This window comes from Ursus maritimus, unplaced genomic scaffold, assembly GCF_017311325.1.
Source record: "Ursus maritimus isolate PB19 unplaced genomic scaffold, ASM1731132v1 scaffold_20, whole genome shotgun sequence".
Lineage (NCBI taxonomy): Eukaryota > Metazoa > Chordata > Mammalia > Carnivora > Ursidae > Ursus > Ursus maritimus.
This window is the reverse complement of record NW_024424453.1, coordinates 51641421-51664802: the sequence shown is the minus strand read 5'-3', so window position 1 is coordinate 51664802 and position 23382 is coordinate 51641421. Positions and strand designations below refer to the sequence as shown.

Below are 23382 nucleotides of genomic sequence, written 5' to 3'. Positions count from 1 at the left end.
GGGCCCCAGCCAGCTCTGACTCCCCGCTGACTTGCTGCTGGTCCGGAAATGGTCTTTTTCTGATAACTCCTACTGTGATCTGTCCAGGGAAAATGTTGTTTTCATATGTATTAAAAGCAGCCACTGTGTTCTCAGAAATCAAGGGAGTAGCCTCTAACTTTAAGAAATAAAAATTGATAATCCCATCAGAGTATTTGCTGGGCATCTGTCTACAAGAGGTCAAAGGCTTTCACAAGCATTCTAGTCTTTAGCTGAATCTTTGGGACAAGCTGGTGAGCGGTTTCCAGTTTGCCAGTTGGAGAACTGAAGCTTAGAGTTACTTTGTCCACAGCCTGGGGTGATCAATGCACAGTGACTGGGGACTTGTGTCTGTGGGCGTCCTCTGGGAGCGGATGCTCAAGCAGAGATAGGAGTATAAGAGAAGTGTTGGGGGGCGGGTAGGGGCTGTAGATCATTAAGGTGTCCATTAACTCAATATGGACCCCCCTAAGATCATAATTAGTTTTTGGCTGCACCTGCCTGGGAGGAGCGTGGTCTCTGCTTGGTTGCCCTGGCCATCCTGAAGGGGCTGCCGCTGGGGGCTGTCAGCTGTCCGCCCCTTGCAGCTGAAAGGCATGAAGTGGGACAGGGGATACACGCCTCCACGGCTGCCATGGAGCCCATCATATGTGAACTGCTGTTAGGAAGGTATGAGATGTTCTCCTCAGCCAGCAGTCGTGGCCAGAGATTATCTGTGCCTTGGCTTATTGCACTGGGTCGGCATTGGGAAAGTTAGGACTCTGACCTAAAGCAGACTCCAGAGCATTCTAGCTGCCAGCTGACATCGAGGGTGTCTTCCTGATTTCAGGGATTTTGCAGGGGAAGAATGGAGGAGGGAGAGAGTCCCGCCTTAGCTTGAACCATCGTGCAGCTGATGAGCTCCTGACCAGAGGGAACAGTAGCACCTCATTCCTGGTACCTTGTGAACCACAAACCATTAAGCCAAGTGGCTTGGTGACCAACCAAAGCAGAAGAAAGGGTTTTATCATGACCTTTTTTTTTTTTTTTTTTTTTTTGGCCAGAGGGAACCTTAGAAAGTGAAAGCGAATCCAAGATTGGGAAAAATCTAGAGTCTTTGAAACCACAGGCTCACTGGGTCCCCAGTTTCTGCTTTGTGGGAGAGCAGAAAGGTCTTCTGTTGTGAGTTTCGGTTCACGGCTGAAGCAACATGGTGGCAGCAGCCAGGCCCACTGAGTGCTCAGCATGTGTTGAGTACTGTTCTGCATGCTTTAGACGCGTCAGCTCATTTAACGTCCCTGAGTCTCAGCTGGTGGTCGTTCCCGCCCCGTTCACAAAGCGGAACACTGACACGCAGAGGTGTTGCTTGTCCAGGTTACATGGCCAAAGTGGCAGAGCTGGGGCCTATGCCTTTGCTTCTCACAGAGTCTGAATTTGGGGCTTCAAGGCAACCAAGCATCTGTCTTGTGAGGTTCTGTCCTGCCTGGCTTTGCTGGAAAAGTTTTGGAATTATGGTAGTGGTAGCTTCCCCGTGGGGTTCTCATTACTCATGCGTGACCCACTGGCCACCTATGGGGGGATACTGGGGTTCTGCTTTCCAGAGACACTTGATCACCGAGTAAACAGGGACCCAGAGATTCTGCCAGGGATATTTGTAGGGCCCGCTCTCACACCACATCTGTGTGAGGGTAGGACAGAAGTGTCCTAGGAAAGACGGCACATTCTAGGATATTCCATGTATCCATCCTAAACTCTCTGGGCTGCTTCACCCCCATTTAAGAAACTCTATATTTGGAGAGGGGATGGGGAATGTAGCTGTGGTGGCCAGTGTTCAGGACTCACCCCTGGATTTGTAACTTTATTAAAGAAAGCTGCACAGTCAGACTTTCTGCACCAGTGGCCACTGTGTGAGAGAGGATGCTTTATGTCCCCCAAAACCTGAACCTTAAAAACACAAAACCAACTTTGTCCATGTCCACGCAGCCCTTGGTGTGTTTAAGCCCAGGTGGCCTCTCCTACCCTGTCCTGACCAGCTGGTGTTCCGATGCAATGTGTACAAACCCTAGAGCAAACCCGGCATTGTGCAGGATATTCCAAAACGTGGGACTGCACCTCTTACCCACCACCATAGGTCCTAGGGTATGGATGTTCCAGACTCAGAGAGTGGGTTTCTTCCTGGCTCTGCCTTCATTGTGGCCCCTGATTTCCCAGCAACAACCAAACCCATGGTTTCTATGCCTTGAAAGGGGGACTGCGGAGTTGCATGAGTGCACGGTGGCCATGAGGGTGGGTTTCAAGGTCAGCCCTGCCCCCATTTAGCTGTTTCAGTCTCAGGGTCATTTGTAGGGCTTTCAGTCCCTTCAGCTGTTTGAGTCTTGTTCAGCTCTCTGGAAAAGAGGAATAATAAAGAGTTTCTCACTCATCGCCTTCTTGCTTTAAATGAGGTGATGTCTGCAAAGCGTGGAAGACCACCTCCAGCACAGAGGAAACCCTTGATAAATACCAGTAGTTCTTTTTATTGTTACTTTGATCTGGTGTTGGGAACGAATGGTCATCTTCATCCTGACTCGAGATGCTGGAAGAGTGCTTTCAGTACATTTGTTGATGCCTTGATTCATTTATCAAAATCGGAGTGTCCATACTCAATACAGAAATGAATGAGGTAGTCCTGTGTAAGATGCACTCATTATGAGCAGTCTCTAAAATTTTGGTCATGCTCTGTATAAATCTGCATTTTTGTATATTCATTTACATCCTACCTGCTTCCAGAAAGGCTCTGACATGGCTCCTTTGATTATAGACCCCTGGGATTTTACATCCCAGAACTTTGCATGCTGCTTTCTTCTCTCAGCAGGTGGGAGGCCGCCCCTGTTGTGGGGAGCTCTGGCCCCCATCCTGGGCTCCACATAAGTCTGAGAGGTATGTCTGTAGTTCTAAGGTTGGGGTGGTGGTGAGAATTTTAGTGAAAAAGGATAAAGGTAAAAGTATTGACCTGTTCTTCTCGGAGAAGAAAATTATCACAAGAAAGCAGCAGGAGACGGCTTCTACTCATATGTCCCAGAGGTCCGTAGCTTGCCTGTCTTGGATTTTTGTGTTTACTTGATGCTCTCAGGTGGGGGAGGGGAGCGTTGGTCCTTTCACCATGCCTCCTTCTCCAGCTGCTGCTTCCCGGTACACCTGCCAAGACCCAAGGCCCTGGCCAGGGCAGCAGCCTCTGAGGACACTTCAGTCCCTGACAGAGCCACCAGCAGGCTGATGCCTCTCCAAGGAGGGGGACCCTGCCTGTGCTGCTGCTCTTTCCCAGCTGGGCATGGAAGCCACCTGCTTCATTCTCTGACTCAGCATTGGGATTGTACCCCTCTCCCTCCCTTCCTTCACTCCAACCTAAGGTTCCCAGAATAAAAGTATTATCGCCAGCCCTTTGTGAGTACTCTGTGTGCAGAGCTGTCACTCAGATGCAGCAGGGCTACTATGAGGTGCAGAAGCCAAAGCCAAGGTTTCCCAGCAAGTAGATTGCGGATTTGCAACTGGACCCAGGTGAAGTTGACTTAATGCTTGTCTGGCCGTTCTCAGGGTCAGCCTTGCTGCTGTCCCCTCCCCCATCAAGCCCCTGTCCAAGGTATCCATTTCCTAAGGAGGAAGAAAAAGTGCCCGGATGCTTTTTCCAGGAGCATTTCTGTCTGCTCTTGGCCTTGGCAGATGAAAACTCCAACCCGTTCTCAAAAGTCAGGCCGTCCTGGATGCACCCCCCTCCCCCAACACGTTGCTATTTGCCATTCGTTTTTGGGCCTCATGCTGTGCTGGGAAGGGGACCGTGCCTTTGTATTACCTTGTAAGGTTGAGGGAAGTCCTGAGTGGCCAGAGGATTGACCGGGTCATGGAGCTGGAGACGAGGTGGCGCATTCTTCACGGCTGTTTCCGCCACCCCACCCTGCCTCTCCCATATCAGGGCCCTCAGTAGAAGTTTGTGGTTCTGGGTGGCAGTAGGATTCCTTTGGGGAAAGGAAAGGAGACCAGGGAGCTGGAGAACCAGCAGCAGCAGTTCTCAGCTCAGAGCGAGGTCAGTGGGCTGGACTCAGGAGTGATTGGTGGACAGTGGGGGTGCCACAGCCCAGTTCCCTTCAGAAGGTGCCTGTCCTACCTTCATGATACATCTGTTTTCTGTTACCACAGTGTTGCTGTGTAACACACTACCCTAAGACTTGGTGGCCTAAACCAATCACCGTTTCTCAGCTCACGAATCTGTAGTTGGCAGTTTAGGCTGGGTTCAGCTGGATGGTTCTTCTCTCAGCTCATGCATGTGTCTGCTGTCAGCTCCTGGGTGGGCTCGCTGGCTGGCTGGTCTAGGATGGCTTCAACTGGGATGGCTCATCTCCAAGTGTCTTTCATCCCCCAGCAGCATGGGCTTGTGGTGGCTGGGCAGGGTGCCAAGAGGGCAATCAGAAGCACGTATGGTCTCTTGAAGCCGAAGCTGGGAAGTCAAACCACGTCCCCTCTGTCACATTCGGTTGGCCAATTCAAGTTACAGAGCTTGCCCACGTTCAAGGGGTGGGGGGCAAACAGACTCTACCCCCTGATGGAAGAAGCTGTAAAGCCCCATTGAGAAGGGCACGGATACAGGAAGGATGGAGAAACATGGCTACTTTTGCAGTCTGCTGCTAGTGGTGAAAGTGTCCTAGCCATTCCTGGATTTCTGTGAGCTTGGCTGAGGGTCTGAATAAATTCTTGGTTCTGAGGAGCTCCTGGCAGTTCCGCCAAGAGGGGGAGCAGGGACGAGTTGGGTGCTAGGGTGTTTGGCCTACTGCCTAACATTCTCACCTTTCATTGAGCACCAACTTTGTACCAAGCACCGTGCTAGGTACTTTATAAACACGATCTTAAACCTTGCAAGAACCCTTACTAGGTACATTTTAATTCTCCCTATTTTACAGAGGAAGAAACCTGAGACCCAGAGTGGTTAAGCTATGTCACCTCAGATAAGTTTTTTATCAGTGGTTGTGGCAGAACTTGAACCCTGTGTTAGCCCTGTGCTTCTTACACTTTACTCCCTGAGTGACTTGCCCTCAAAGCTTAGAATTCAAGTGGAACTATTAGTTTAAGACCCCTAAAATGCAGTTAGTATCCCCTGGTTTGAGTCAGAGCCTCAGTTTCCCCAACTGTAAAAAGAGCTTCTGAGTCCTCTCAGTTCGCCAGCTCCAGTTGGCAAGCACTGGCCCCAGAGAGTGTCTCCTCTCTGAGAGTGAAGGGTTCCATGCAGTCAGAGGTGGCTCCCTGGCACCAACCAGCCCTCTCTCTGTTCAAGTCTTGGCTATTTTTTGCCCAGTAAGGAAGGTGGAGTGATTCCTGGGATTTCTGGGCAGTGTGGTGGGACACGCAGTGATTGAATTCCACTCACGTCACTGATACGTGGGGCCCTGGGGAAGCTCTAGTGTTGGGTTCCAATGCACGAAAGCAAACCTAATGCATTTAAGGTTTTCAGTGCCCAGTTGCCGTCCTCGATCTCACTGTAATTGCACCCTCAGGAACCACGGCTGTGGTATTTGTGGGTAAGGAGGGAGCCTTCCCAGGGAGGCAGCTCGGTCTTTTTCTGTCACCCGCTAGCCAGGGAATTTACCTGCTGTTTGCTCTCCTGATGTGAGGGATCAGTTCAGAGCAGAGGAGTGGTGGGAATGGAGCCTTTATAGCCAGCTTGACCCAAGGAGGTGGCCGTGCTGGAAAAATAGAGGGTGTTTCAGCTGCCGCAAGAGCAGGGGGTTTGGAGGACTGGAAAGAGGACGCCCTTGACATGGTTGAAATCGGAGCTCTGCTGCTTCCCAGTGGTGTAACCCACCATCTCTGAGTAAAATGCACTCAAGAAGCTGCCCAACAGGGTTACCTTGAGCGAGAGATCAGACCACCCGTGAGCGTAACTGCTGGTGGCAGAGGAACAGATGCGCCCCCATCTCCAGATAGCTGTGTGAACCACTCATTAAGAGAGGCAAACTTCCATGCCAGCAGTGTACATGTTTTGGAAAAGCAAGAAGGTGATCGATATTCAGCCTAATGTGGGAAGGTAAAGGGCTTCTTTCTATTCTAGACCCCCGTCCTTTGGCATGACAGACATTTCCAGTCAAAGTTCTAACCTGGGAGCCACCTGCAGAGCCTCGTGACGGCTTTTCCAGGCAAGATCACATGTGGTGGCTGGCAGCAGGTGGCTGCTGGCTCCACACTTGTTGGCTCCCGTTTTCTGCTTTCTGGCTGCTGTGGGGTGAGCAGAATAGGGGGGTGGCACTGCATTCGACTGGCAGGGTGCGTGTTGCCATGTGGCACCTCACCGTGCTTTGTGGGCTCTGGCACATCCCATGACTGCCTTCAGCCCTCTGTTTCTCCATCTGTAAAATGGGGATCATAGTGCCTTCCATAGGATTGCTCTGAAGATTAAATGCAATTCTGCCTTTAAGGAGCCTCGCCCAGCACCTGCACACTCCAAGTGCCCGATACACCCTGATTGTCCTTGTAATTAGAAAGGTAGAGTTATGAATTAATGAGAGGACTCTAAAATGTCTTTGAAGTGTGAGTGCATCTTTAACTGGGGCTAGGATAGGAGGAGAGCCGCACTTCTCAAGGGTCATCTGTTCATACTGGCTCCGGATGGAACACGATGATTTGTAATCAGCGGAGGTGGTTATATCGTGCTTCTTAGACAGTACGTCAGCCAGAGAGCTGGTTAAGATGTGTGTTCTGATTTAGCGGGCTGAGACCTGAGATTCTGCATTTCCATCAAGCTCCCAGATGTTCTCCAGGCTGCCGGTCTGAGGACCACACTTGAAGTAGCCCGCAAAGGTGAGAATCAGCCTGATGATTTATTGACAGGAGCCTGTTGGTGGGGACACTCGGGCCTTTTCATATGGTAACTGTACAAAGGAAGGAAACATCTCAGTGTCTTGTCAAGGGTACTGGGGAAGATTTGGGGGGATCTTTGAAGTGCCGGGCTGTCTCTTTATAACTCAGAGACTAATGAGAGAAAAGGCAGATGGCATCTTTGTGGTGGCTTGTCCTGCACTCTGGGCGGTTGCACGCTCTCCGTCTCTTGGGATTGGCCTGGCGGAGAGCCAGCGGAGCTAACTTCAGAAGAGACGGGCTCATCGGCTAGCCTGCGGCAGCAGTCTTGCTGGCGAGCGGCCTAGGTAAAGAACAGCGCCAGGCTGCGGAGGAAGCCACAGCGTTCTGTAAACACCAGGATACAAGCTTGTGCTCCACCGTGCAGCCCCAGTGAGTGCATACGTGTGTACACACACCCCCTTCTCTCGTGCTGCATTTCCCATCACAAAGGATTTGGGAGAAGCCTTCCCATCTGAACAGCTGATGAAGAGTAGGACCCAGAGCGTTGTCATCTGTGCTTGCTCAGCCATTGGTGGAACCCCTGAGTACCTTGGGTTTGGAAGGGAAAACCAATTCAGTGGATCCTTTTCCCACCTTAGATTTTAATATAAACTTCGCCCCTCTCGGTCTCAGCTCTGGGCTGGAAGAAGCAGCACCTGGGATTTCAGCCCTCCAGGGTCCCCTCCTGTGATAACCCGTGAGCGTGGGTCGGTGAATTTGGCCCAGTGGCTCTGTCATGATCAGGGTTCCAGTGCCATTTGGGGGGTTGGGATAGAGAAACAGCTTGTTTCTTGCAGCCATTTCCCTTCCTTGGTATGTGAATAATTCTCCCCTTTGTCTAATTTTTATAATGTTTGCAAAATGAATTGTAAGTGGCATTTATTCACTGTGCTAATGTAAATTTGGAGTTTGTGGGAACTTTTGGACCCAGCCCCGTCCCACTGGGGTTTTCGAGTGCAGGAGGCATTTTCTGTTCCTCAGCTCCTACAACCTGACATGTGGAAAGGCCGTGGATGTTTCGGCAGTTAGACATGTCAAACTGCTAATTCTTCTCACCTGTGAAAACACAACTGGCATTATCGAGGGCAACCGTTGGCTTGCCCTGGTGGCTCTGAAGCTCAGCCCCAGAAGCCAGGGGGGAAATTGATCCCTTCATGTGGCTTTCTTCTCACTGGAGTTTCGTTTTGCGTGTCATCATGCATTTGAGTTAGAGCAGCCAAGAGCCAGCCGAACTGCCCTGGTGTGGACCGTGTGGGAAAGTGCTTGCTAAGATTTCCGAAGGCTGTGGGTTCCAGCGCCGTGGCTACCTGGGGATTCTGCAGCTGGGGCCCAACGTGGGGAGGCCGCAGGAGCGGGAGCTGCCAGCAAGCACCTGGACCGGCAGCTTCCTGGGGTGTGACCGAGGGGCCGCAGGGAAGCTTCGGAGCCCGTGCCTCTCAGACCCTGCACAGCATCAAGTACACACTCTTGAGACCGACCTGGAAAGAAAGACTTCAGTAAGGGTTTCCCTGGCTCCACATGTCCTCAGAGATCCTTTCTGTGCTGGGCATTGAGGGATTGGGCTCGGAGGCAGCGGGAATTAAGACAGGACCCACACGCCTTCTGGTGAACCTGATACCACGTCTCTGAGCCAGAGTAGTATGGCTGTCCCACCTGTGCTGCGGGTCCATCTGAGGGTCCCAGACTTCTGTTGCCTGGTATCTAGATCTCCACTCCTTTCAGCCAGGGTGCTGGGGAGGGAGCAGTGTCACTCTGTGGCTAGGGTGGGGGTGAAGGTCATGATCCCAAGGTGAAGGTGGCTTTCAGGACGAAGTGGGGGTACCTGGGCCAGCTTTTCACATCTCTGGGGAGGCTGTCCGGGGTTGTTCTAAGCTCCGCTAGGTCGCTTTTCCACAGACACATAGTGGATAATGCATTCTATTGCAAGGCCAGTGGGGGTATACTTCACAACGTGCCTGGTACCTTTTGAGGTGAACTGCATCCCCTTTCCAGGCTGCCAGACAGAAGGAGTGGCTCATGTTCTCCTTGAGCAGTGGCTTGGAATTTTCTACTCTTTGGACACAGGTGAAGGTCTTGTTCAAAGTCTCACCTTACGAGGCCTTTTCCACATGGCTCGTGGCTCAGCACACACTGTGTGATTCGTACCGGTCAGTATCCTCCACTATAGCTCTGCGCTTGACGGCTCTCTGGGAGCAATACGTAAAAATGTAGGGCAGAAGTGTTTTTGTAACATCAGTAGGGGTGCTTGTTGCCAGTCCCATGTTCTGTGTCCACACAGTCCTGAGCGTGTCTCTTCTGTCATCTTAGTGTTCATGCTCTTGTCCTCTGGTGGGGAGGGGCCCTGCCGGCAGAGCTCATCCCCTCAGCAGCCTCCTGTCCAAGATGAAGGACGCAGAGCTTTGTTCTTGTCCCGTTTGGATGTGAACTCTCCTACCTCTGGTTGGCGTGGGGGTAGAGGATATGGTTTATAAGCCTGCCTTCCTGCTATTTCTTTCCCATTCCCAGTAAATATACATGCTTTGTGTGTGGTGGGGGGCAAGGGGAAGAGGGGGACATAGAAGAGAAATGGCAGTTGTAATTTCCGACTTTTTATTATTATTATTTTTTTACCGAAGTATCACACGCATCCAGAACAGTGCCTATGTCATGTACGCAATTCAAGGAATTATCACATTTGTGAAGACACTACTCAGGTTGCAAACAGAACATCATAAGCACCCCCAGTAGCCCCCTCTCCCTAGCTGCAGCCCCCCCTTGCTCCTCCCCAGGGGTAACCTGTAGCGCCAGTTACATCCCAGCTGCTTCGGACTTCAGTTAAATGGAATCAGACAGGGAGTGCCTGTCGGGCCTTTCGGGCCTGACGTCTTGCTCGGCGCTGTATTCCTGAGAGCCATCGTGTGGCCGCAGTTGCGTGCTCATTGATTTTCGTTGCTGTGTACGATGCTGCTGTTTCTGGGCCACCATCTACCTGTCCGTTCTGGCACGGGTGGACCTGTGAGTCTCCTCTAGTGTTCGGCCATGACATTTTCAGCTGTGAACATTTTTGTGCGTGTCTCCTGGTAGACCCGCATATGCATCTCTGTGGGGTATGTTCCTGGAAATGGGATCGCCAAGTCCTTGGGGAGGGCCTGTGTTCTGCTTTCTCAGGAACCGTTGGCTAGTTCCCTAAAGCGGTCGTAAGCGTCTGCACTCCCACCAGCAGTGTACGAGGGTTCCAGTTCCTCCATATCCTTGTCAGCACTTAGCGTTTTCAGTCTTTTTGGTGTAACCTAGTAGGTGTGAAGTGGTATCTCACTTCGATTTCTCTGATAACTAATGTCGTTGGGCATCTTGTCGTGTGTTTGTTGGCCATTTGGTTATCTTCTTTCCTCAAATATCTGGCCCACTATTCTGTTGGCTGTCTGGATTTTCCTTACTGATTTACAGGAGTTCTTCATATGTTCTAGATAGGAACCCTTTGGTTGTATGTGTTCCCAGCCAGTCTTAAGCTTTAAGTGTGCCTGGAGAAAATCTGACAGGTTCACTGCAGGAGGCTCTCCCCGCTGGGCCCCCTAGCACAGGATAATGCTGGGGTGTGGTTTCTCAGGGAGTGCTCGGGCAGCCCACCCATGGCTGGTAAGGATTTAACCATCACCCTCCTCTTTCCTGGTACTGGGTTGTGACAGAAGGTTCTTTCTTCTTGATGTGCAGGGTCCTTGTGGGCGCACCAAAGGCAGAGTCCAAGTACAGCACTTCAGTGAAGTCGCCTGGCGCTGTGTTTAAGTGCCGTGTCCACACCAACCCTGACCGGAGATGCACCGAATTGGACATGGCTCGAGGTGGGTGGATGTCATTGCCAAGGTGGAGATGGGTTCCGTACCCTCACACTTCCTCTTTGTCTTCTCAGGGTGGCCTGATCATTCATCCTTCCCTTCCCTTCCCTTCCCTTCCCTTCATCCATCCATCCATCCATCCATCCATCCATCCATCCATCATGTGCCGAGTTCCTATTACTTACCACACAGAGATCTACTGGTGAACAAAGCAGAGATCTTGCCCTCCTGGACCTTACAAATTGGTGGGCAGAGAGACATGAAAATGAATAGTTGAGTGCAAGAAGACCAGAGGGGAGGTGGGTAGTTGATCTACATGGGATTGGAAAGATTCACAGTAGTTAGCTGGGCAGCTACGGGGGGCAGAACCTCTGAGCAGAGGAAAGCACGTGCCATTTTAAAGTACCAAGTGAGGACAGTGTAGCTGGAGTGCCGAGCAGGAGAGTGGAAGCAGAGGGGGTGACGGCGTGGGCTGGGGCTGCCTCACACAGGCCCCAGCAGGCTGGGGTAAGGTGTGAAGATTTTATGCTCTGCATGAAGGGGGAGGCCATTAAAATCAATCTTAGGCTTTATATTTTAAGTAGGGAAAGATATGATGGATGGAGGTCTTAAAAAGCTTACTTCGGTCCAGTGGAAAATACATCATCCTTGGAATGGGGTGACTCCGCCTGGGTTCAGAGCCCAGCTCTGCCAGTTACCAGTTGGGACTTAACTGGGAAAGTCCCATAGCCTCTTTGGCCTCAGTTGCCTCGCCTGTAAGGTCAGGACTAATATACCTTCAAAAGGTTAAGTTAGAGGGGTGATACAGAGATCTGTGGTTGGCCCATAGCGGTCCTCACTTCAGGTCCTCACTTTCTCCAAAGTTCTTTCCCAGCAAGAGCTTCTAGTTGTATTTTTTCAAACGAAGAACTGTTCTGATATTCTTTAGCTGAAAGGGAGAGGTGTCTGCAGTGTTCTTTAGTGCTACTCAAAGTGACGGGTTTGTGAACTGCTTGTTCCTGGCACGTGACGGATTACGGAGCTGGCTTCAGAACGTAAATCACCGCAGTGCTTCCTTCGTGAAGCAAGTCTTGCAATGAAACAATATTGGCTCAACTGAACAGCCAAGGACATCGTGGTGGGGTTGATTTACCCTTTGCTCCAAGTTCCTTAGCTTCTCACTGGCAGGTAACCAGCGTTTGGACTGTAGACCACCCTTTGAGAAGCAGCCAGCAGAACATCGTTTCTCAAAGCAAGTCTGGCTTTTCTCTTTCTCATCCAGGGAAGAGTCGGGGCATGCCATGCGGAAAGACCTGCCGGGAAGACCGGGACGATGAGTGGATGGGGGTGAGCCTGGCCCGGCAGCCCAAGGCTGATGGCCTCGTGCTGGTAAGACCTCCTGGGGGTGCTGTGGGGAGGGGGCCGCGCTCCGAGGACAAATGACTCTGTGATCCCCTAGGCAGGCTGGATGGCACAGCGATGAGGGTATGGCCTTGAGGTCGCCTGCTCTGCACTACTGCTTGGACCAATGACTGATCTTTTGATTTTCTTTATCTGTCCGATGTTTAATGTCTGTTCCAGGGTGCAGAGATACGGTTGTTGGGACATGACAAAACGTGTGTGAAGGGTGCTTCGGAAATCTTGTTCATTACATAAGATTTTTGTGAGTGTGTGTTTTTTGAGGTATACTCTGCATGAAATGCACAGAATTTAAGATTATAGTTTGGGTTTTGACCATGATACACTCCTGTGTAATCCCCCTGCCCCCATCGAGTTATAGAATATTTCTGTCATCCCCAAAAAGTTCTCTTATGTTCCTTTCTTGTCAGTTCCTCCCACCCCGAGGCAACCACTTAGTTATGGTTAGTATTACCGAGGATTACTTTTTATATTTCTAGAACTTCCTATAAATGGAAAACTACCGTGTGTGCTCTTTTGTGTAAGACTTCTTTCACTCAAAATACTTTTGATATTAACCCATGTTGTGTGTAACATTAGTTTATTCCTATTTATTCCTACATAGTATTATCTATTAGGAAATCCAGGTTATTTTTCATGGCTTACAGTTGACCTTCGAACAACACGGGTGGGAACTGCATGGGTCCTCTTATAGGTGGATTTTTTATAGCACTGTAAATATATTTTCTCTTCCACGTATTTTCTTTTCTCTAGCTTACTTTATCGTAAGAATATAGTGTCTAGCATATATAACATACAAAGTATGTGTTAACTGACTATGTTCTTGATAAGGCTTCAGGTCAATAGACTATTAAGTTTTTGGGGAGTCAAAAGTTGTATTCAGATTTTCAGGTGCATGAGAGGTCGGTGCCCCTAACCACCACGTCGTTCGAGGGTCAACGATATTTGGGTCCCAAAGTGCGTATGAGGTCCTCAGGTTCATTAGGTGTTTTGAGGAGGTACGAAGAAAAGTCTTTATCCTTGCGACATCCTAGAGCTATGCCATCTAATGAGGCTGCTGCCAGCCACATGGAGTCAGTGCACTTTAAATTGATCTAAATTAAAAACTCAGTGTTTCCGTCACACTAGCCCCATTTCAGGCGATCAGTAGTAGCACCCGGCTCGTGGCTACTGAGTTGGACAGCACACAGAGAAAACATTTCCATCACTCCAAAAGATTTTACTGGACTCCACAAAAAAAGGAATTTGTAACTGCCTCAGAAGTTTTGTCTACTTTTTTCTTTTACTCTCTCCTATGACGGTAGAACGCTAAAGTACTTACCCAACCTGACGTGAACAGCTTGGTGGGGTTTTCATACCCACACTCCTGCATCCCTGTTGCTAATACCAGAATGCTCCCTTGTGCCCCCCTCCTCTGAGATAACCAGTATTCTGACTTCATAGGCCTTTTCTTTTCATTGGCTTTTCTTGGAAGCTCCATGAAGATTTTTTCTTATAAAAGCATAAGATCAAGGAGGGAAAATATTACCAGCTGCCATTCATTGAAGGCTTCTTTTGGGCCACATGCTGTAAAGTTGAGGGTTTTACATATTTATATTTTATCCCCGGGGGAAATAGGTTTTCCGTACGGATCCAGGTGAAATGTCTCCTTCCCCTCTTTGAGGAGCCCACTTTTGTGTTAAACTTCTCCCTGGCAGAAGCTCTTCTTGTGAATTCGGCCTGCCTCCTCACCACAAATTTAGCATCTGCCCCTTGCTGGGCCCCTTGGGGAGGGAGGAAGCAGCTGGATGCTGTCACCAGCGTGGAGGGGCCTGCCTCCTGGAACCGTTGTAGATCTGGTGAGGGCCCCCAACCCCGCTGTGTGTCTCCATGTCCAGCACTTTAATCACTGTTGCGGTTTTCCTGGACCATCTCCAAGCCTCGACATTCCTCCAGACATAGCGGCCTGACCCTGACCGGACAACGCAGCCCCAGGAGGGCTGGAAGGCTTGTCTGCTGTCCTCTGGAAAGGAGGGAAGAAGCTGATCCGTCTCCAAATCAGGGTGGCCTGAGGTCGAAATTCAGCCCAGAGGAGGGGGTGGTCTGGTGGCCACACAACCCACGAAATGTTTCCTCTCCCCGCAAAAGGATAACCTCTGTGTGGCCAAGAACTTGCTTCCAGAGGCTTTTATGTCACTGCAAATTAGTCTGAGGAGGGGGCCACCTCTGGGGACATGCACAGTGGTGAGGATCACGGGGACGAGTTAGCAAAGGAAGCCAAGAAGGCAGAGCTGGTGTGCAGTGGAGATGGTGCTATGATACAATAATCTGCTGTGATAATCTTGCCCTAATTCGTCACACGCAGAGCTATTTTTCTCATGTTTTACACAATTACTGCTTCATCCATTCAGCGAGCCACCCCGTGGGTGCTGGAGAAGGAGGGGCATCCGACGGCATCCATTTTCCTCATGGCATTTTTTTTTAAAACTGTGGTCAAAGACAATATAAAATTTACTGTCTTAACCATTTTCTAAAAAAGATTTTATTTATCTGACAGAGAGAGAGAAAGAGAGCACAAGCAAGGGGAGCTGCAGAGGGAGAGGGAGAAGCAGGCTCTCTGCTGAGCAGGATGTCCAACATGGGGCTCGACCTGGGATCCTGGGATCATGACCTGACTGAAGGCAGATGCTTAACTGACTGAACCACCCCCGCACCCCATCTTAACCATTTTTAAATGTGCAGTACATAGCATTACGTGTGTGCACTTTGTTGGGAGGCAGATCTCTGAACTTTTTCATCTTAAAAAACAAACTCTGTACCGACTGAACACTTGCCCCCTTCCTGCTGCCCCCAGCCTCTGACAACCACCACTCCTCTGTTTCTGAGAGTTTGACTATATTTGATAACTCACATATGTGGATCATGCAGTATTTATCTTGTGACTGGCTTATTTCACTTGGCATAATGTCCTCAAGGTTCATCCATATTGTAGCAGATGACAGAATTTCCTTCTTTTTTTAATTTTAATTTTAATTTTTTTAGAGCATGCACACATGCAGGGGGAGAGAAGGGACAGAGCGGGAGGGAGAGGGAATGCTAAGCAGGCTTCATGCCCAACGTGGAGCCTGATGTGGGGCTTGATCCTATGACCCTGAGATCATGACCTGAGCTGAAATCAAGAGTCAGATGCTCAACTGCCCCTATTTCCTTCATTTTTAGGGCTGAATACTATTCTACTCTATGTATATGCCACATTTTGTTTATCCATCGCTGGATATTTGGGTTGTTTCTACTTCTTGGCTGTTGTGAATAATGCTGCCGTGAACGCGGGTGTGCAAATAGCCCTTCAAGATCCTGTTTTCAGTTATTTTGTATATATATATCCAGAAGTAGAATGGCTAAACCCTATAGTAATTCTACTTCTAATTTTTTGAGGAACTGCCACAGTGTTTTCCCACAGCGCTGTGCCATTTTGCATTCCCACCAGCAGTGCATAAGAGAAGGGTTCCAATTTCTCCACATCATTGCCAACACATTTCCTTTCCTTTAATAGTGGCCATCCTAATGGGTGCAAGATGGTACTTTGAATTTCCCTAATGATTAGTTATATTGAGCATCTTTTCATGTGCTTGATGGCCATTTGTATATCTTCATTGGAGAAATGTGTGTTTGACTCCTTTGCCCATTTTTAAATTGGATTGTATTTTTGTTGAGTTGTCCTTGTGGCTTTTTGCACATATGCCATTTTGCTAGGAGAGGCTTGTCCTAGGTCTTCTCTGTCCCCAAGCCCCTCTGTCCTTCCTGGTTTAGACTCAGCTTCTTCCTGGAAGTCTGTCATTTGGTGACAGTGCTTTCTGGAATAAGTTTAGCATCTTTTGGGTCATTAGAAACTGAGCATTATGTTGTCACCTTTATATGTATAATTTATCTTGTGTGTGTGTCTCCTTTTTTATGGAAGTGGCTTAGGGAGAGGCCACATCTTTTACCCCTTTCACTGTCAATGCTTGGAGATGATCTCTCTAGGAGGGGTGTCTAAAAGTGTGTTTGAGTAATACGAGGGCTGAGTGTCACTGTTAAAACAATTAGAAAGCAAATCACTTGCCATCCCTTCTTGGTGGCTGACTTAGTGGTGGATAGAAGCATGAGGCAAAATGCTGTAAAATGGCCCTAGAGATGATAGGTGACAGCAAGGGACAGGGAGTGGTGACATCATCCATATTTACATTTTGGAGGCCTATTATCCACTTGCTTTTTCTTTAATGTGTCAAGTCCACCTATCAAGGCTTTCTGCGAGGCAAGTATTTATTTGTAAATTAAACACAGGAAGACGGGTGTTATTCAAACAACTTCGAAGGCTCAGGAGGTACCTGGGGTGTGAGCATGGGACCTGTATCCCCAAGGAACATAATGTTGGATTTGGTGGGGGGGCGGTGAAGAGGGGGAGGTGGGGTGGGTTTTCTGAAAACGGCATCTGGTGCTGATTCAAAGTAAAGAACAGATGGAGAATTTGAAAGCTGTGACAGGGCGTCAAGTGTCTCATTGACCAATGATGTTTTCTCAGCCCTGAAACCAGCAACCAGCTCTGGTGGGCTGACTTTGGCTTCATATCTGCCAGTCTTGGCTGGTGTTGTGGTACCTTCCAGTTTTCCTCCAGCAAGCAAATGATACCAGGTGCAAACACAGCATCGGGATTAGGGGCAAGCCCTTTCCCTCCCCATGCTGTCCCCCAGCAAGCCCAGCGTGCAGATGACAATTTAAGAAATAGAGAAAAATCACTTCTTACCATATCCAACCAACCCACCTGGCATAGGCACAGACTCTTTTCTGGGATTTGGAAGGGCACCTCAAAATGTTCAAGTCCAATGTTTCTGCTTTTCAGTCGTCTCCAAGGCTCAGACAACAAATAATGGAAATACCTAGATTACTTCTGGTGGCAGTGACATTCTCAGCTCTGTGCCGCGTCCTTTCTGAACTTGAGGGCAGTTCCTGTCTATTCACCACTTCTTATCTGTCCACTGCTTTCAAAGCTGCAGGGACCACGTCTGCATTTACTTCTGTTGTTGTTGTTGTTTACAGGCCTTTTAATGAGCTATGACACAGGCAAGAAAGTACATAAATAATTCGTGTTCATTTTGATGAATTGTCATGTGGTCAACATTCCCAGAATGGACTTTCCCAGGACCCCAGAAGCCCCTTCCCTGTGCCTCCCAGGCCACTCGGTCCTCCCTTGGAGAAGGGGGTGGAGTGCTTCCTTGCTGGATTGAGGAGATCTGTGGCATCGTGGCCCTGACCCCCTCCACCCACTGTTCACAGTGGCCCAGGGCCTGGCCCCGGCTGTGCAGGGTGGACCTGAGGTGTGGTAATAGCTCTGGCCATCTGTGTAAGAGGGTGGGGTGGGGACCTATGTGCCTTTGTGGCTGAGCCATTGGGAGAGGCCCAGGATCCACTCCCCCTCCCCCTGCCCCCCCCTCACTGCCCGCCCAGGAAGGACGTGCTGTTTCCATACAACAAAAAAGACCTTTGAAATAAAAATTGCTCATTTTTTCCTTTTTATTTTTTGGAAGTAAAAAAAAATCCTTATAACTGGAAAGATGTCAGATTCTAAGATTTGGGGTGATGGTAGACGCTCCTTCCCTTTCTTATGATTATTTGGAATCTGAGTTTGACCGGTCTTGCTGTTTTTAGAGAATGCTCTTCTTTTCCTGTTCTTCCTTGCTCTGCCCCACTTCCTCCCTCACAGCAAAACTCATTTAGAGAGATTGATTGTGTTAGTAATCCTTTGGAGACAGTCCCTAGGAATTTTTTTTTTTAATGTAGCAGTCAGATTGACATGCGTGTGTATATATAATGATAATCAGGGCTAAACAGTCTTTTCTTTCTATAATTTATACTCAGAAATACTCTTCATTGTTTTCCTACATGCATACTGCCTTTGACACTTTGATCTCTGACCTCACAGAATGCCTTAATTTTAGTTTAGTTTACTGTGAAATGCAATATTTGGATTTTCTAGGAATTCTTCAAGATCACTCCTTAAACAGTTTATGGCACTTAAAAAAAACCAACAACAAATGAGACAATAAACTAGACATTACATGCAGAATGTTCTTCCTTAGAAGAGTCAGCATGCCCCACGATAAACATCCGCCTCTTTTTATGGTCTCTCCTACCCAGAAATACAATAAAATGCAGTAAGCCCTGGAAGCCAAGGGCTTTGCTGAGTCTATAAGCTAAAATAGAAGTCATTTGCCGGCCAGCTAGATGGCTTGCAAGCTGTGGGAATTGAGTCAGAACTAAAAATTTAAATCAACTACTTAGCGGAGTGGAGCAATTATGTGCTTTGTGATGGATTTGTACAGCTCCTTGAGAAACATGAGGAATGAAGGTTTGCAATATAAGGAATAACAAATTTGTTTTATGAAGTTTAATGTCCTAGGGCAAGAGCCAGTGAATGTGTGGGCAAATTCACCTTTCCAGTAGTTTTGCCCTTGGGTAGGGAGTGGCCTTGTCAGGGGTCCTGCAAGGTAGTTGCTTTGAAGGAATGAAGAGCGGAGAGGCTGGCAGGCGGTGATTTTCATCAGAGGATGATCTGAGGGCCCCAAAGAAGCCCCTCTCACTCGGTGCCCTGGGTATTTGACTCTGCCGCAGAGTGGTTATCCACTCTGGTGGGTATTAGGACCTCTGGATAAGGAGAGGAGCTCAACAGCCACTGGAGCTGTCTCAGGCAGTGGGTTTGATGGCTTCTCAGGCCGGAATTAGAAGTTTTAAAGGGAAAATGTTTTCTAATGAGACAAGGAGGGCCCTGAAATGGTGGGTTCCAGTCCTGTTCGCAGCACTTGCTAGCTCCGAGCCCACTTGGGGTTCCCATGTGGAAACAGGAATTCTGGATTCCCGTGCCCACCCTCCAGGGTTGCAGAAGAAGTCAAATGTGGGCCATATAAAAGCTGAACATTGTGGTCCGTTATGCATTTGAAGGAGAGAAGCCAAGAAGTTAAAAACTTTGGTTATTTAAAAATGTGGTATTTTAAAGACAGACATTTGTAGGCCAGCCTGAAGTGACCCGGTAGCGTTAGCGAGTGGCGCATGCGCATGGGAACTAGGCACGTCCGTGGAGTGAGCAGGCCGCAGACGTGAGTGGTGCATGCGCTCGAGAACCGGGCACGCCCTTGGCGTGAGCAGGTCGGATCCTGACCAAACTTGTGGATATTCGGGCATGTGCGGTCACACATGGAATGGGCAGTTATGTCCGAGTGTGAGGCTGGGGGTGTTCTCTGGTGGGTGGGGAAGGATGCGCCCAGCCCATGTTCCTACCGCTGGCTCCTATTCCAGCGTCTGTTGGGCCCCGGTGCTGAGAAGCTGTCAGAGAGCTGACTTGGGGGTCTGTCCGTCTGTCCCTAATAGCCTCATCTCACATATGCCAAGCTATATAGCCCACTTGGGAGCCCTCTGCCCTGAACCCCCTCTCAGGTGCCCTCCCAGCCATTCCCTCAATTCCTCAGGCCTCTGCTCGGATGGCACCACCTCTGAGTAGCCCTCCCTGACCTGCCTGTGGAAACCAGCCACTTCCCGGCCTGAGGGAACTTCGGGGTGAGATGGAAATGTTCTGTATCTTGCTTAAGGTCCATCTACATGAGTGTACACCTTTGTCAAAGCTCATTAAGTGGTATACTTGAGATTTGTACATTTTGCTGTATGTAAATCTACTTTGAAAAAAGAACCATCAACATCTACTTCCAGTTAATGATGTGCATGCTGAAATCTTTCTGTAGGCAAAAAGAGTCAGATACAGGCAGTGGTTCACCCTGCTCCTTTGCCCTGAAACGAGCTCCCCAAAGTGTGCCCTCATGAGGGCTGGAGTCTGTCTCCCCCACCAGACTGACCCAGGGCTCTGACTGTTCATTGCTGTGTCTTCAGAGCCTAGCACAGAGCCTGGCACACAGTAGGTGCTCAATAAATACTTGATGGGTGACTAAGTGAACAGACACACCTGTGAGGCATGCATAGCATACCCATCCTGGCCTGAGGGCCTCAAGGTGGGTGTTGGGGGTTGTCTTATCTTCATCTGGTTCCCTTCCTGCTCTCCCCCACTCTGGTGGTTCCCCAGGGCCCATCGGCTCTACCCCCAGCATGTACCCTGAAGCCATCCCCTCCTCTCCCCTCCACTGCCCCCATCCTGGGCAAGGCCAGCGTCCATTCTCACCTGGATGTTCACTTCCACTCTTGCCCACCTGCGGTCTCCACACAGTGGTTCTGTTGTCTTTCTAAACTGTAAAGCAGATTGTCCCACTCACCTTTGTGAGACTCTGTCAGCTTCCTGGGCACGTCCACCAAAGTAGTAGTCCCCAAGGTCTACAAGACTCCCGTGGGCTGAACCTGTCCCCTTTCTGAGCTATTTCTTCCCACAACAGTCCAGACCTGCCCAACGATGACCTTCCTTTCCCTTGAACCTTCAAGCCTTTCTCACGAGCTTCCTCAGTACCTGATGACCACGCCGTCATGCTCAGTGTGGTTGGCGCTCTCTCCTCTCTCCCTGACCTCTGTCCTTCTCACTCCCCGAGTCTCTGTCCCATTACCCCAGGTCTTTCCTTCCCAAGGCTCAGCACTAGGTACAACCCTTACTAGTCTATGTATTTGTTTCCTGTCTCTTCCTAGTTGCCTCCCAGGGGCTTGTTTTTTCTGTATAGGTTGCTGATGCAAACAGTAGCTGGTGCCAAGCTGTGGCTGAGTAGGAGGGAGGGTGGCTTTCTGGTCCCTCTGCCCCTCTCCTCGCATGGAACCACTTGGCATTGCCAGGGCTCTGCTTTGGGACCTCCTGGGGCTGACTTTCCTGCTCTGACCCCCTCTCTGTCTTTCAGGCCTGTGCCCATCGCTGGAAGAACATCTACTATGAAACAGACCACATCCTGCCCCACGGCTTTTGTTACATCATCCCGTCCAATCTCCAGGCCAAAGGCAGGACGCTGATCCCTTGCTATGAAGGTGAGCACTGCTGATTCCTCACCCCCAAGCCCCACCCCACCCCACCCCTGCCACGGCACCCTGAATAACTCCCATCATCTCTGTTTCCCTCAGCTTCCCAAACTCTAACTGGAGGGCAGCGGTGGGTCCCCTGTTGGCCTCTTGGCACCCACGGCCCTGCTCAGGGAATGGGGCGAGCAGGGGGCTATGGTTCCAGACCCCGCCAGCCCCAGCTCTGCCTATCACTGCCCCAGAGCCCGTGGTGCTTACTGAGCTATATGAAGTTTCAGACCAAAATTCACCAAGCGATCAGGCACTGCCACATGCTGGGCAGCCTTGAGAAATCTGCTTTCTCTCTCTGGACCTTGATGTCCTCGCCTGAAAATTCAGATGTTGGCTCAGATCATCTCCATGGTCCCAGCTCCCAGATGGTCTTAAGGCTCCCGAGAAGCTCTGTGAACAAATGTCCTGAGGCAGCGGGAATCCTGAAACCTAGGATTCAGTCATTGCATAACATCCCAAGGCTGGCTTTCCTTCCCATCTGGTCCACACACTGTCAAGACAGTTTGAAGACCTCTTTGCCAAGGGGCACTTGGGTTCTTGGAAGGAAATGTATTTTCTCAGGCTCCCTGCTTAAAACCTCCAAACACCATTGAGCTGATCATTTTAATTTTTTTTTATTAAAAAATATTTTTTTGAGCTGATCATTATTTAGCTCAGTTGAACTTGAGTTTTAAGGATTTAAGAAATGCTCTCCTTTTCGTTGGTTTTATGGTTTGTACGCTCGGGTTTTCTTTGCCTAATTCTGAGGGAGTGAGCACTTGTTTCCTCTCTAAGTGCTGTGCTATTTATATTTTAATTCTCCTTCTAACTTACTTGCTTGGATCCAAGTCTCCGCTAGCCTGTGTCCACGTTTCCACTGGGCCTCCCTGGGGTTTCCCAGGCTTCAAGTTTTGCGGCCACCAAAGATGGTTCTGAGAAATACTGTCTGGACACGTGCATTTGAGCAGGTGTTCTGTGTAATGCCCCATGGAAGAACTGGCAGGGTCCCTGCAGGAGGCAGGAACCCTGTCCTTCCATGAGGGTGAGCCTTGTTCTTTTCCTCTGTGTCAGCATTTTGGTCAGCTGTGGCTGGGAAATTGAACCCTGGCCCCATTTATCTCTGTATTGCCCCAGTCAGAAGAAAAATTCCATCTGAAAAATGGACGTAATGTAGTCCGTCGACGGAGAAGGACAGATAGTATAAACACATCAACAAGGTGTCAAGGCTGTGTTCTGAGTGCCCCAGCTTATTCATCACTCCCCCCCCACCCCAGAAAGAAAAGGGGAAGCTCCTGGAACAACTCTTTGGGTAGTTCGTTGGCCTGGAGAGAGGTGAGGGAATCGATAGGGGTACTGGAGGCAGTGATTATTGAATCCAAACTAGTTATGCAATAGGACCAGGATGTTGGTTTTCCCAGAAGACGTGTTGAAATAGGGACATGTTGCATGTATCCCATGATTCCTCTGTATCCCACCATAAGCATCAGAACGCAGCAGGACAGACCTCTGAAGAGGTTGCTAGAGCCTGTAGCCTCTGTGACTCGACTTGCACATGATGTGTTGTTAAACGACTGTGAGCTCAGCACTGGGCCACTGTTGGTTTGGAGACTTTACACCTTCTCTCATTTAATATTTACAATTCCCTTCACTTGGGTTTGAATATGGGCAGTTTTCTGGAGGTCAGGCATGGGAAGCAAGAAACGGAAGGAAAGGTGGCCCATACGGATGCTACTTACAAGTTACCATCATGGGCAGCTGGGGCGCAGTGTCTGGGGAGCCCTGGGGCCAGCAAAGAACACACCTTGCGGTTACCCACCTGAGGCGTGTAGCGGCTGGAATCTTTCCACCATTCTTCCTGCTGCGTGTGTGGGCAGGGAAAGCCCCCCAGCAGGGAGAGCAGCATGCTGGCCGCCACGCTGCACCCTAGAAAGAGTAAGGGTGGTGGGGGTCTGGATGCCAAGGAGGAGCCCCAGCAGGGCCAGGTCAGTTCAGGTGTGCTCCACACGTCCCTCCTTCACAAGCGTGTGTGAGCTCTGAGCCAGGGCCTTAGGAGCCCCTCTGGGTGCTTGGGACCCTCACCATGGAACATGCCCCCTGTGGCTCGCCGGTCCCAGAAGAGCTACGTGTAGAACAGACCTGCACTGAACCTGCAGCCGGAGCCCAACCAGATCAGCCAAAGCCCCCCTGATCTGTGGGAGTCGGAGTGGGAAAGGAACACTGCTTATTTGTCACACACATTTCCTGCTCGTTATGCAGTAATAGCTGACGTGGGGCTTGTCTCATGATCCCAGATTCCTCCCAGAACAGTGGATGTAGGATCAACCCAGGCTGGCAG

At 49.7% G+C, this 23382-nt stretch overlaps 1 protein-coding gene across 2 annotated transcripts in view; it reads left to right on the top strand.

Moving 5' to 3' along the window:
• ITGA9 (integrin subunit alpha 9) overlaps positions 1–23382 on the top strand; it is a 326219-nt gene that overhangs the window by 5776 nt on the left and 297061 nt on the right. For both annotated transcript variants that reach the window (XM_040636970.1, XM_040636971.1), the window contains exons 2-4: positions 10549–10676; positions 11932–12038; positions 20903–21026. In XM_040636970.1, coding sequence (XP_040492904.1) covers positions 10549–10676; positions 11932–12038; positions 20903–21026 — 359 coding nt within the window. The remainder of the gene's footprint in view (positions 1–10548; positions 10677–11931; positions 12039–20902; positions 21027–23382) is intronic.